The sequence below is a fragment of the Brachycentrus maculatus genome, unplaced genomic scaffold, assembly GCF_059751285.1.
Source record: "Brachycentrus maculatus isolate JH-2025_06_01 unplaced genomic scaffold, ASM5975128v1 h1tg000116l, whole genome shotgun sequence".
NCBI lineage: Eukaryota > Metazoa > Arthropoda > Insecta > Trichoptera > Brachycentridae > Brachycentrus > Brachycentrus maculatus.
Window position 1 is genome coordinate 1 of NW_028280869.1, and position 15,341 is coordinate 15,341.

The 15,341-nt window shown below is 31.5% G+C and overlaps 1 protein-coding gene across 1 annotated transcript; it reads right to left on the reverse strand.

Annotated features, from left to right (window-relative positions):
• Positions 1–1,042: 1,042 nt before the first annotated feature.
• On the reverse strand, positions 1,043–10,610 carry LOC148309872 (putative methylmalonate-semialdehyde/malonate-semialdehyde dehydrogenase [acylating], mitochondrial). Its single transcript, XM_088259351.1, has 4 exons — positions 10,210–10,610; positions 2,761–2,897; positions 1,819–1,929; positions 1,043–1,527 (listed from the first exon to the last, which is right to left on the reverse strand). The coding sequence occupies exons 1-4, from the start codon at positions 10,243–10,245 to the stop codon at positions 1,395–1,397; spliced, it is 417 nt and encodes a 138-aa protein (XP_088115477.1). The 5' UTR covers positions 10,246–10,610; the 3' UTR covers positions 1,043–1,394.
• Between the last annotated feature and the right edge of the window lie 4,731 nt (positions 10,611–15,341).

A 15,341-nucleotide genomic window follows, 5' to 3' on the forward strand; every position in this document is an offset into this window, starting at 1 on the left:
CTTTTGTCACCAACGTTTGAAGGTCTTCTTTGCTATCGGCAAGAAGAACAGCGTCGTCAGCATATAAAAGGCAACAAACGGTCAAATTATTCATTCTTGCTCCAATATTTAAACCTTTCAGCTCTTTCATGCAGTTATCCATGTATAGATTAAACAGCCAAGGCGACATTACACATCCCTGTTTTACACCTTTAGAGATGTCAAACCAGGATGAAAAAGAGTCATTTACCCTAATGCATGCAGTGCTATCCTCGTACAAGGATGCAATGCCTTGGATGAGTTTACTGCTTACTCCATACTCAGATAACACCTTCCATAACTTCATTCTATCAACTCGGTCATACGCTTTTTGCAAATCCACAAATGCGCAGAAAAGCTTTTGGTTCTTTCCCAAAAACTTTTCTGTTATATCGCGCAAGGCAAAAATTTGATCCGTACATCCTCTCCCATTCATAAATCCACTCTGAACATCCCACACTTTATCCTTAGTTATGGTTCTTACCCTTTCTATGAGGATTCGTCCATACATTTTACCAACAGCACTCAATAGACTGATTGCTCTATAGTTTCCACATTCCACCCTAGATCCTTTTCCCTTGTAAAGAGGCATTATAACTGCCCTTCTCCAATCGACGGGAGTATAATTTTCCTCTAGACACCGGTTAAAGAGCCTATGTAACCATGTGAGAACTATTTCGCCACCATTCTTGATGTATTCTGCAGCAAAATTATCGAATCCTACAGCTTTTCCATTTTTTAGGGACTTTGAGGCATTCACAATTTCTTCCATACCTATCTCTCCTGAATCATCATCCGCACATATTTGAGGAAGTGTATTTACGACACACATGCTGTTATTATTAATTGCATGCGTTTCATACACCTCCTCGAAATACTCTTTCCATCTCTCTTTTATATCTTTTTCATTCGTCACCATTTTTCCGTCTTTCGCTGCAATCGATTTCATACATCCATTCACATTTAGATTTCGGGAGTTTTTGACTTCTTTCCAGAATATTTTTATATTTTCTTGGAAATTTTTTGTCATTTTTACTCCTTCTTCCTTTTTCAACATGCGTTTTCGTTCACTCACCGCATGCTTAACTTTCATTTTACATTCCTTGTACACTTCTTTAACTATAAACCTAACATCTAAATTCACACATGAAAACAAAAATGGAGTTTTTGTGTCAATTTGACAGTAAAAAAATGGAGGGAAAAACAAGTAAATTAATTATGTAGAAAGAAATTTGAATAAAGAATTAAAATTCAAAATACAGTGTTGTCATACTTAAAATAAGTACCTACATATTTTAAGTACCTACTTTTGTATTGTATAGTTTCATGATTCACATTTTTATTATTATATTGATTTATTTCATACATTGTAAATTCTATGTAATGCAATATAAAAACTTACGAAGTCCTCTGAGGACATCTCCTTCGGCATCAATAAGTGTTTTTCCCTGTTCCTTTGTAATGTTTTGTGCCAAGAGAGACATGTTATTCCTAATAATGTGTTGCAGCCTGAAATCCAAAAAACAAAACATATTTATAACAAAATATTAAGTAACTTTACCATCATACCACTTTCTGTAGGGGTAGACAGAGAGGATAGATAGATCATTGAACTCCTCTGCCTATACATCTCCTCAAACAAGTCCACTGTTTTTTTTTCGAACTTTTATGTCATACTTTCATTTTTTTTCAGAAACCATTTATACAGACTTCTCAACATCCATCAATAATAATATTAAAACTGTAAGAATAGTGATGGCATTAAAATATTTTTATAAAATAAACATAATTGGTACTGACTTCAGCATGACTTGTTGGCGAGTGAGGACTGAAGATTGGCTCCATGATTTATACGCCTCTTTAGCAGAATCCACTGCAGATTGCATCTCGTCTTGGGTGCATTTGGGTACTCTATACATAACAAAAAATAAGAATTAAAAAACTAGTAGGATTTCACTTTTGACACTTTAAGCAAATTGGTTAAGAAAATATTGATTTACAAGAGACGTGGATTGTTCATGAATAACCAGATCTTACTGATCTGTTTAGATACACTGACCAAGAGATGTGGATCCTAGTTTAGATTGAAACTCGTTCATGAACAAAAATGCGTTAAGAGCTATGAACAAAGGTTCTTATCTAGCTAGACTTTCGGCTCATTGGTTAGTATAAATATGTATAGATCCAGAATTGCATTAATTTATGTGTTTGTTTCATTCTGTGTCTTTGCCTCCTGTTATTTAATTTTTCAATTCAAACCCTTATTCGCACCCCAATGGTGCATAGGGCACTGCATTATATAAACACAGTGTTATCTTGATAGTAAGTAGTGTTATCTTGATAACACACGAAGGAAAGGTGATCAGCCCTCCGCTTCAGGTACCAGTCCAGGGTAATATTGAATAAATATTAGAGTGAAAAAATCACTTATATTTATTTGACCCCCCCTGGGAATCGAGCCCGGGACCTCCAGAACGGTAGCCGAGCGTGCTGACCATTACACTACAGAGGCGGACTCCTATTATTAGACATGCGATATTTGTGGGTGTAATCAAATGACAATTGACACTTGATATAAACATTTATCATGGTACCTTAGCATTAAGTTAAATCTAAAATGAATCCATGGTGGTCAGGCGTGCTAACCAATATACTATGGGAGTATTATTACACATTAGCACTAGCTTTTTGTTGGTTTGGAAGATATTTCCACCTAGGTTTTAAAGAAAACAATTGAAGTACCGGGTGACAACTTCGTTGGTTGCTGGATCGTGAAGGTCAATCCATTCCTTCGCTTTAGACTCCACAAACTGTCCATTGATGAACATCTTTGTGGTAGGGGCAGAACTGGAGTACGGCCTGAGTACAACATTTGGTACCTAGAAAGAGATTTGAGAAAAAACTCATTTTTATTTAGTGATCTCCAAAATATTAAAGATTAAAATCTATATTATTTTTTGACATCTCAACAAAGATGAAGAAGAATATGGAAGTCTGGGCATTTGTGGGGCCGACGACCGTCATAGGCTGGTTTAAGTGAACTTTACACATGTGTAACATTCACCAATTCTACCCATTATTGACAACCACACTACTCAAATTCTTGGAAGTTCTATATACATGAATCAATTTTGAAACATTGTTCTTGAAACACTAGAACTTCACTAGAGACATCTATTTTAAAAATGAAATTGATATTTTCTGGCGTTTCTCATGTCGCTCACTCCTTTCAAGAACGTCATAAATCAAAAAACTTGATTTTTCAGGTGAACGTTTTTAAAGTTTAAAAATATGATACAATATTTTAAAAATAAATATCAAGCCACTTATTGAACTTTTTACTGTGCAGCAGATGTTTTTAGGTAAAACCTGAAGGTTTTTTCTCCATTTGAGAAATATTTTGTATATTTAAAAAAATAATTAAACAATACATTTTCTTCAAAATGCAAAAACAACACTTTCTGCCCTGTAGCGGGTAAATGTTAAGTTAAAAATATGCCTCTTTTGCTGGGATATAGTACATGTTCTAGGCATTCTGAAAGCATGCACAACTGAAAATTGTCGATTTTTGATTTATGACGTTCTTGAAAGGAGTGAGCGATGTGTGTGATTATAGACTTCCATATTCTTCTTCATCTTTGTTGAGATGTCAAAAAATAATATGAAAAATAACTCCTGTAATTGGAGATAATCCAAATTTGTGAACAAGTTATCTGAACACACTCAAAATGTTGTAAACGAATTATCTGGTCAAATTATAAGCTTAAATAATAAAATCATCATAATCCAGATTTGTGAACAAGTATTTGGACACTGTCAAAATGTTGTTATTAAAATCAATTATATATTAATGAGAAATATCTCCTTCTGGCGCCTATCCACACCCAAGCGGTGCATTGGGTACGGCATCAGATTGATGCGGTGTTAGCTTGATCACTGAAGTATAAATAATTCTTCATAATATATTTGATAAGCTTTAATCCATACATGACATTTGGGTGTTTTTGACAAAAACTTTTTGTGGTTAAATTATTTTTAAAAAATCAACACAAAAATAATTTTAAAATACAATCAGTTATAGTATCATTTCTAAATGTATGGTGTATTAAGTACATGCTAACAAATATTTTTTAAAAAATCACATAAGCCCTTGTGGTGTAAAGCCTTTTGTCTGTAAATTGGCCTATATTTTATAAATTCATAGGAAAAATATAAACATTTATGTAGTGAAAGAGACTTTGCTCAAATAATCAAATTGAAGACGACAGATAAGTTATTTAAATTTATTTTTAGGTCCGGTTTCGCATTTCAAATTCGAGTTAACATATTGAAGCGGTAAATCATTGATTTGCTTTTAAAGATAACTGTTGACATTTAGCTTTATTTGAGGATTTATATATATATATATATATATATATATATATATATATATATATATATATATATATATATATATATATATATATATATATATATATATATATAATCCGTTAGGAGGAACCACTACACTACAAAGTCAGACAAAAGTATATAGGTAAACAAAAGTGTTACAAGCACCCTCTTAGACATTAGCATGATTTTTATATAAATATTATCTGTTATTAAACACATTTTGAATTTTTAAGTATCCCATGAAAATTCTGCCTATATATCAGCCACAATGATTCTGTCCTCATATATTTGTATAAGTTGAGTTAGGAGTCCCACACATGCTGTTATTGGGAAAGATTTTATAATTTTTTTTAGTATGTCTGTACGAATCCATAGTGTAGCAGTTATTAGTTGTTAGTTATAGCATGTTACCGCATACCGTTAAAATAAATGTAAAGTTATGTTTCACTCCGATATGTATTAAATATAGACTAAACTTTTATCTACAGTGCAGGACTGATCACCTTTCCTCCATACAACTTACGAATCAGGACTTCACTGTGTCAATCAATACTGTGCTCAATGCACCGTTGAATACAGGAAGATACCAGAGAAGAAAAAAATTGAGTAGGTAATATACTTTATTATTATTATATATACGAGTATATATATATATATATATATATACATATATATATATATATATATATATATATATATATATATATATATATATATATATATATATATATATATATATATATATATATATATAAATTAATTATCGTAATTTTTTTGCTTTATCATTTTCAATGTTGAAAACAAGTTATTTTATCACTTGTCTACCCAAATTAAAATATTTAATTTCGAGCTTGTCAATTTTTATACTCTGAAATGTAAATAATTTTACTAGTGGTCTAATAACTGGAAAAACAGTATTTCGTTTGCGAGTGATTTTTGCTTTTTTAAATTGAACATTGGAGATCGGATTTATACTCGGTGAAGACCAAATGCCGCCTATACAATGCCTGCATTGCTCCTGTTCTCTTATACGGCTGTGAAAAATGGCACCTTACAAGGGCCCAGAGCAGCCGTGTACTAAGCTTTGAGAATAGGTGTCTGCGGAGAATTTTAGGCGTGCAGTGGATTGACTTTGTGAGGAATGTAGAGATAAAGCATAGGACGCAGCAAATCTTGGTCACGACTGTCTTCAAGAAAAGGCGATTCTGTTGGCTTCGCCATGTACTCCGCATGCCTCTTGAGAGTCTTTATCAAGCTTGCCTCTTTTACAAGGCATCAGGTTCGCGCCGCCCAGGACGACCACTGCTGACAATTCGTCGACAGTTCTCGTCAGAACTTCGGGACGCGAATCTGACTTAGGAGGATGCAAGGGAGCTGGCAGCCAATAAAAAAACCTGGAGAAAGTTTGTGGACTCCATATGCTCCACCTAGGGAGCGGATATGGTTTAATAAATTAACAATTTAAATTTAACATCAATAAGTACAACAAAAAACGTAAAATATTGATATAATGAATAGATTAGGTGTATAACATTATCGACTGGAACATTCTGCCAATAAACTACCCACGTAAACAGTAACTTTAAAACAAATTTCATTTGTAAACCTTTTATTTATATTTATTAATAAATATTGCAAGTTTTACCATACTTTCTTTCATTTGAATGATTTTTTTTAAAAAAAAAGCCAATTTCAAAACCTTACAACATTTCGTGGAACTACTGAATAATTTCTTGAGATTTAATCTTATTTCATTTGAACAAAATCCATTATTTGAATATGAGAATGATGTACAGAATAAAGTATTATTCCTGATGATGAAATATAATTATCACAAGAGGTTTACTCGCTCATAAAATGCATGAATTCATGTCCCAAAAAGCAAATATTTCATTACAATTGAATAGATAAATATGTATTGTAACAAAATTAGAATTTTAAATTTACAATGAAAAATTCATGCGGCCACACGCTAACCGAAAATAACTTTAATGATAATCTGATTACACAACTATTTACATTACAATGCCAGAAAACTCCAACAAGAAAGTATCAGTGCTTCACAGTTAATAAATATTATTTCATAACTTGTATAATGCATGGTACATTCATAATTATCTCATTATCAATACTGTCCACGTGATCAAATCCTCTTTGAAACCCATTTTTAAGGGGGAACTCGCCGACTCCAAATTCAGAACACAAACGACCACGCTAGAGGCCAGTCAAAGAATCATACAGCAAAACATAAAAGAATAGTAAATACATAAAAATATTAAAATCTTTATAATATTACTCCTTTATAAAAAATTTATATCATATTAAAGTGAGTGGAATTATTTGTAATGTTTAAGTTACTAATTGGTCAATATGTAAAAGCTTGGTGAATATAAAATAATAAAAAAATAAGGGAAATGAGGAAAGGTATGTTAAAAAGTTAGATTGAATATGTATAATATAACATTTTTTATTATGTCGTTCACTCCTTTCAAGAACGTCATAAATCAAAAACCGACAATTTTCAGTTGTGCATGTTTTCGGAATGCCCAGAAAATGTACTACATCCCAGCAAAAGCGGCAAATTTTTTACTTAATATTTACCCGCTTCAGGGCAGAAAGTGTTGTTTTTGCATTTTGAACAAAAGGTATTGTTTGATTATTTTTTTTAATTTACTAAATATTTTTCAAATGGAGAAAAAACCTTCAGGTTTTACTTAAAAAGATCTGTTGCACAGTAAAAAGTTCAATAAGTGGCTTGATATTTATTTTTAATACATTGTATTATATTTTTAAACTTTAAAAACGTTCTCCGAAAGAATCAAGTTTTTTGATTTATGACGTTCTTGAAAGGAGTAAGCGATATGTCTGACTGTGTCGGGTTGTGGTCCCGCGGTTAGTGTCGCGGACTCTTAAGTCAGAATTTCTCTGTTCGAACCCACTCTACCCCTCAATTTGATACCTATTTCTAATAATAAGCCGCTGAGGCTCACATAAATAGCATGAAATTGAAATATTTGTGTAAATAATAAAAACACAAATATTTCAATCTTTTAAAAAAAAAGTAATCTACATCCTATGTTAGACAATATCGAGAACTGGTATGAATGACATCTAAAAGACAAATGTTCAAAGATTAAATTCGCAACAGCAGATATTTAATTCTGGTTACCATAAATAATCATAATGAGAAATGATAATGGCTAGTTCTATGTAAAGTAAGTAACGTAATGTGCAAAATATATAAATGCTTTTAAAAGCAATGAATAAAGTACAAAGAATATTTTTATAGCTTTCCTTCATTTGAATATAACCGTTGAGAACGTCGACTGAATAAATAAATTCTAAATTTCTCCGGAAGTCTTTCTCTTGTTTCCGCAACTCCTTATGCAAAGAGCTTCAACATGATTTATGTATTTCTTGCTGAATTATTTATCATCATCTCTACTGAAATTTCTCAATGTACAGTTTTGGTTAAATCCTTTGTATGTATACATGAAATCCATTAATGTGTGCTAATTTTATGGTCCCTGTATTTAATGAAGATCATACTGATGTTGGATAAGAATCTATTATAAAATTATGTTTTGTAATATTTAAAAAAATTTATAAATTTTATAATATTACAAAACAGATATTGACTGTTAAATGATATTACGAGACATTACATTTAATATAAAGCGGTGAAAAATTTAGCCGCAGAATAATATAAAAAAACATATTTTTTTATATCTAATGTCTAAGTGACTCTAAAATCTAGACACGGCTTGTACAACGCCGCTTATCATGGCCTTACTTTATAAGTTTTATAACCTATTCCTACTTGTGAGTGGGTTTATTCTTTATGTTTAAAATTACATTAATTTCTTGTAAATCATGAGTGGAAATTTTAGGCAAAAACGCTTGTGAAACTTTTTTGAATTTTTTCTAACAGTTATTATTACTTTATTATCTCAATGTTTAACTGAGAAACATATCTTAATTTTTAGTATAGGGACTATTAAAAAGTTTATTAAAGAAATATATCTCAATAAAAAAAACATATCCCATTTTTCAACAGAGAATTATTTTTATTATTTTACTTTTTTAAGGTATACACTTACATAAGAATACTTTAGAGTACATTCTTTACAAATAATAAGTAATAATTTAAATGAAATAAAATAGCATCCAAGAATGCTTAGAATAAAAATAAATTATTCCATTATCTCGGAACATGTTTGTGTGACTTTATGTGTTCTACTACAATGTCCTTGATATCAATTATTAATCGAGAAACATATTTAAGTTTTTGAGAAATGTCCTAATTTTTAATATATATAAATATATTTCAAATTTTTATCATTTCATAGGTGAGACCAAAAGCTTAAATTGTATTTAGTTTACTTTTCCTGATTTCTACTGACGATAAAAATGATAAACTATGTTATTTATTGTTAAATGTCACTGTTAAGTGTGTAATAAATTATTAAAAAAATACTAATATTACATGCAATTTCAAATTGTAAATAATTAAGTAAGGTTTCTTGATTTAAAAGATCCAATATAAATAAACTGGATACACTTGTATTCATTAAAAATAATTGTTACATAAATATTGACCTTGCTTTATACCATGAAGACTTCATTATCATTAAGTATATTTGTTTTGACAAAATTATCTTGTGTTATCAGTTTTGTACAAAATAAGAAAAAAATGGTTAAATTAATACTTAAATGGCACTATCTTGTTCCCCCCTGTGATCTATCTTATCTCCGAGTTTTAAAAGAATCAAAGAGCTTATAAAAAACACATGTGATCAAGAGTCAATACAAATTTAAAACATGTATGTACTGTTAAAAACATGGTCAACATAAGATAATTATTATGGTTTTTAATATAAGTTTTACTTAGTACATACCACTAATTTTTTTAGTCTATTGTTACATGTGTTTCGATGCATTCCGCATAATTTTCAAACTCTGTATATGGTGTTTGAAAATGATAAGGAATGCATCGAAACACGTGTCACAATAGATTTTAAGAAATAGTGGTATGCACTAAGTAAAACTTAAATTAAAAATGGATGGATTTAAGGACAAAGTGACTGCCGAATCAATTGATAAAACAATTATGATTTATAAAGATATCTCAACAAAGACAAAGAAGTTGTTTTGGATCAAGTCAGGATAATGTTAACAACTATGTAACTTGGATTATATGTCAAAAAGACTTTTTTACAAGTTAATTTTGTTTTTAATCTCAAAATAATTCTCTGAAAGCTTTCAAAAAACCAAGATAGCCTGAAACAATACTTTTCTTGGTTTAGAACCCTAACAATTCATAATATCATAGCTTCCTTGGTTTCCCTCTACTTATCCCATATATTCCTTACCTTAAATTATTTTACAGTTTATTAATATACAATATTATAATTATTTGATCATTCATACTGCAACTCATTATAACCTTTCATTCTAAATTGTATAAGCCTAATATGTTTCAAACAGCTGTATAAGGTTTAAACTTTGATTTGGTTGGTTGAAAGATATTGCTTCTTAGCAATAAGCTCACCAATTTACATTTATTTTGTACAGAAAAACAATAATAATAATAATAAATCCAACTTGAATCTGATAACGTTCTTTCTATGTAAAACTTTTAGTAGGAATCTTTTTAAAAAATCTTCCAAGATGTGAAGTGTAAAATTCAATAAAAAACTTATAAACTAGACAGGAAAGTGCTGCCAAATTGCAAAAATGTTAAATTCACATTATAAGATTTTGTAAATATAATAATATTAACGTAAATTTCTAACTCACTTCTTTGCGAAGAACTCGTAAAAGTGAAGACGCCATCTCACCGGTATCTTTAGGCAATGCTCCCCCGAAATACGCGAGTATTTAACTGAATTTTAAAAGCTGAGCTAATACGAATCAAACACAAGCTAGCTACGTTGATAATTATTATGTTACAATGATAAATAAAACGTTTTTCCGCTATCAGTTCGCTATCAGTCTACCACACTTGACAATTCAAGCAAATTGACCTATCGCAGAGGTTAGAAAATTTTATCATATCAGTGACGTTTCACTGTTGTTTTGTATATATGTTTCTTTCTAACTAATGCGTAATTGAGGGGAGTAAATGAAATAGATTGCTGATTTCAATTTCTAACTAAATAATAGCAATAACGTCCTTGAAAATGACATTTGATTATAGAGTTACAGCAGTGCTTCCTAGATTATAAAATGAATATGCTACCTGGATAGTTTATACATATAATATCTTCCTTATCGGCAATATTCTTTAACCTAATTGAAAGTTTGAGCTTGTGACGAAAAGTCTATTTACAAATAAGGTGACCACCTGAATCCTACCTAACTTCATCCAAATCATTATACAGTGCAGCAAATATATTGGAACTCATCAGCTTAAAAATCCAAAAATCACTAATAAATGTATTTACATTGCATTGTTTTTATACTGCCTTAATATATTTACTACTTAGTAGACATGTGTACATACATTTTTCTTAATTCGTCAATAGTCTGCAGCAATATTTGAATATTATATTATTTATGTTATATTATATAGCGAATTACATATTCATAAAATAATGCTTGTTTTACTCCCAAATAAAGTAAACACATACATAAAACTATATGCAAATGTAATCCGTAAATTATGTTAAGTATTTCATTAAAATAAATTGACGATGATGTCAAGCAATGCTATAGCTTCGAACTCGCATGTGGTTCATTTTTTTTCACACGAACAGTAGCTTCAAAAATCAAAGTAGGTAACCACTGTAGTGTAATGATTATAGTGTTTGTCTACTTTGCTGGCGGTCGCAAGTTCGATTCAAAATAAATATGTTGAAGTGATTTTTCACTCTTATATTTATTTAATATCAACCTGGACTGATTCTTGAAGGGCGCGACTGATCACCTTGCCTTCATATGATTTACGATCAGGATATTACTGCTTCGATGTTATGTAGTTCCCTATGTTAAGTTTGATGCGGTTCATGAAAATAAGAAGACGTGGAAAACGGAGATAGTGAAGTAAGAGATAAGTTTATAAAATATTTCAAGTACTAATTAATTCATGCATTCTAGATATAGAAGGCGCTGACTGTATGAAGTTGTTTGCTAGTTTTATAAAGTATTTGAACGTTTTACCGCTAGAGCACAAAACTAGCACGTAAAGTTAAATGAACCAACTTTTTTAGTGGGAAATTCAAACTTTGAGCGACTAAGTAAAGAAAGGCGTAATCCGAAAATTAGTTTATTGAATAAATGAAAGTTTTTGAATAAATAAAAACGTAACTAAAACTTAATTGTTGCGTAAAATACACACATATTAAACGACCTGCGATCGAGTATCGTTGCAGCAAACTAATCTTTCGATGTATCCTGAGATAATATCTGGTAGCTAGTTAAAAAATACCTAGTAGTAAAAAAAAGCTATGAAAGGCCCTTCATTTAGTGTAATAAAGTATAAAAAGCCGAAATGGATGAAGCAATAAAATATCCGTAGAAAATCTCTCAATTTATTGCGGTAAAATTCACCAATTTGACAGTATCGTATTGGATTTCTTTACCGATTTAAAAATCTGCATAATTCCAACACGATTTTGCGAAGCCAAGGGACTCGTGTGGGGAAGTGTGTGCTTTAAACAAGCTTATACGATTACGGATTAGTAACCCCGAGTTAAACTGCAATTTTTATTTTTACTACCTATTATTCCTTCTCCATTTTCTTTCCCATATTGCAGTAATGTCCTTCGCCCAGAACTCAGAGAGAGATGGACATTTTTCTTTTTTTTTTGTTTGTTTATATTATCAGGTTATACATTTTTTTAAATATTACTGGGGAACATATCGCTCACTCCTTTCAAGAACGCCATAAATTAAAAATCGTCAATTTTCAGTTATGTATGTTTTCGGAATGCCCAGAAAATGTACTATATCCCAGCAAAAGTGGCATATTTTAACTTAATATTTACCCGCTACAGAGCAGAAAATGTTTTTTTTTGCATTTTGAAGAAAGGGTATTGTTTAATTATTTTTTAAATAAACTAAATATTTTTCAAATGGAGAAAAAACCTTCAGGTTTTACCTAAAAAGATCTGTTGCCCAGTAAAAAGTTTAATAAGTGGCTTGATATTTATTTTTAAAACATTGTGTAATATTTTTAAACTAAAAACGTTATCCTGAAAAATCAAGTTTTTTTATTTATGACGTTCTTGATAGGAGTGAGCGATATGTATATATTTATGCGGTACAAGGGAGTTATCTTGTTTAGTTTTCTATTGTATTGTCTGCGTATGTTTGTGGTGTTCGTTAAGTTTGTTTTTTAGAGTGTTTGTGTCTTTTATATTTTTAATTTCTAAAGCGAGGCTGTTGATTTTTCATTTATTTCTGAGTATATGTCCGGTCATAGCATAAATCTGTGGGTACGATTCGCAGTAGCACAACTCGGATTCTGTTTTGCTTTGTGAGGCCATTATATGCCTCGGTGGGCGGCAAGAGGTTGACTCGAGAGATGATTGCGCACTCGTGTATGCGTATCGCCGCTGACCTCAGAGAAATGTCAGAGATGAAACCACGTTCGAGTGTAGTCTCCGAGTCTGTAGTCTGTAGGCGATAAACACTTTCCACACGAAGTGAACTCTTTACCCGACAATGGCGACCGCTCGAACGTCTCGTCTGACTTGCAACACAACGCGCGCGTTTTTACTTTCATTGCGTCGCACAGTGATGGAATTTGAAATATAGACTTCAATTTTTTTTTCTTAAGTTGGCTTATGTAACATTTGGTAAACAAACTAATATTTGCAATTAATTTAACATCATATCTTTTTACATTTTCTTACAATAAGCATTCTTTTTAATTCATTCAGACTATGGAGACATGGAACTGGCAAAGGAAGTATGAAAGCAGAGGGAACGCCGTTGAAATGCGCTTCTTCATGTGTGGAAAAATCATTGTATGACGGAATTCAAAACGAAGATATTAGAAAGGAATATGAGGTTTAACTAGGGATAGTTGAAAAGATTACGAAGAGTTCTTTAAGGTGGTATTGACATGTGGAGCGAATGAGTAACGAGAGAATGACTAAGAAAGTATGCGATGCTTTTATACACTTGTACTTATATGTACTTACATATAAAGTAACAAATACCTTCCTTGTTGGATAACCGAAAAAGTAACAGCTAAGCAACAGGCACATCTCTAGCAAATCGGCAATCTATTTCATTTACTCCCCTAAATTACGCATTACTTAGAAAGAAACATGTATACAAAACAACTGTGAGGTACACTGCACTGTGGCGACGTACAGTCAAATCACTCTCAAACTCTCAGTTACGGCGATCAATCCTTATAAACCAAATTAAGTAACGACTTACTTATAAAAAACCGTTACCCAGTCACGTTATTCAGTGAAAAAAATCGGTTAAGTTCCGTTCTTTTAACGAAGACGTTCCTTAATTCGATTTTTGGATTCTGTCACCCATCACTTGCATTTCTTTTACTGACTAATATAACGCATCTTTCCAGCTTCTCGTCACCTCACTTTGCTGACAAAAAGATGGGAAGAGTGATCTGATTCACTGATCTTTTTAGTAACGCACTAAGTACTTGTATTTTCAAGAATGCCGGACTTATATTATTCTATGTAATAAAATATCAACTTTATATTTTCTACGTATATTTTATGAGGCCAGCGACCGGGTTTCGTCGTAACCGACATGATCAGACCAGTCTGATGATATTCCTAATATCGTATTTCAAATGTCAATACAAAACTTAATAGGCCTTTGTCACGATGTTGGATTATTGGCAAATAAATTAATATGAAAAATCACAAGACTTTCGATAACATTCTTATTGAAGTCTGTAGGGAACTAAGGGAAATATTAAAGTTTAAACTTTAGATATTTAAATAAAACGAAAAACGTGCGTTCGCATACGTAATCAAATTGCCGTCATAGAACGTTTATGACGTCATATGGTTTATTGTCTGTGATTTATAGAGCTGTAATAGTAGTAGTGTGGATTATTTGTTTAACACCACACTACCATTTGTGTTATACAAATATGAGTGGAGAGGGAGGGGTTGGGAGGGTGAACCATAGACATTAACTAATAGAGCCACCAATAATTTAGCAATGATGCCAACATTAAAATGACTCCATCGTTTCTGTGACGTTTCATTCATTGCCAACTTACGAAAATAGCGTTTTTTCGAAGAAGAAGAAGAAGAAAATGATGAATGAAAATATCAATTATATCGGCTGTTATAAACACAAAACGAATCTAATACAATCCTTTATAGGTTGGGTATGTTAAATTAGTTATTCCTCCCGTCTGACAAAGATCCATTCTTATATTATTCTATTCTAGATCGCAATATTCCATCACTGTGCGGTGAGAAACACGAGAACGCATTGTTTTCTTTTTGCCGACGCGTTGATCCAATGAAAAAGGCAATTAAACTTTTTATTGCAATTCGAGATCTCGCCTCCATTTTTATTAGTCACAATTTTCGGATTCGCCCGCCGTTGCCTGTAGTTCTCATGGCCTCGCGTAGGTACCTACTCCAATCACTGGTTTAGTACCTACCAATCTTTAACTTGCGCGCTGGTATTATCGAACTGTGTCGAAAAACCCTTTTAGAGAAAAGAGAAAATAAAGCTAGCTCTATCGGATCCGTGATAGTTCATAAGGAACTCTTACGAGTCATGAGAGGTGGTATCATAAATTATAAAAATTGTGAAGGACATTTGTACCATAAGGGCATTTGTCCTCTCTTTTCCTTCTCCTTCCTGCTAAATCTATCATTTTATATAAAACCCTTTTTTTGTTTAATCTCTGAATGTTTTTTAATAGTTTTATAACATAAATGTGGAATTGTTTAATTGTTTTTTTTTAACGTAACTTTTTT

Bases quoted from the DNA above. Each gene is read 5' to 3' on its own strand.
- LOC148309872 (XM_088259351.1), bottom strand. From the start codon at position 10,245: ATGGCGTCTTCACTTTTACGAGTTCTTCGCAAAGAA. The intron at 2,898-10,209 runs GTGAGTTAGAAA...ATCTCTTTCTAG, and splicing joins TACGAGTTCTTCGCAAAGAA to GTACCAAATGTTGTACTCAG. The intron at 1,528-1,818 runs GTCAGTACCAAT...TTTGGATTTCAG, and splicing joins CGCCAACAAGTCATGCTGAA to GCTGCAACACATTATTAGGA.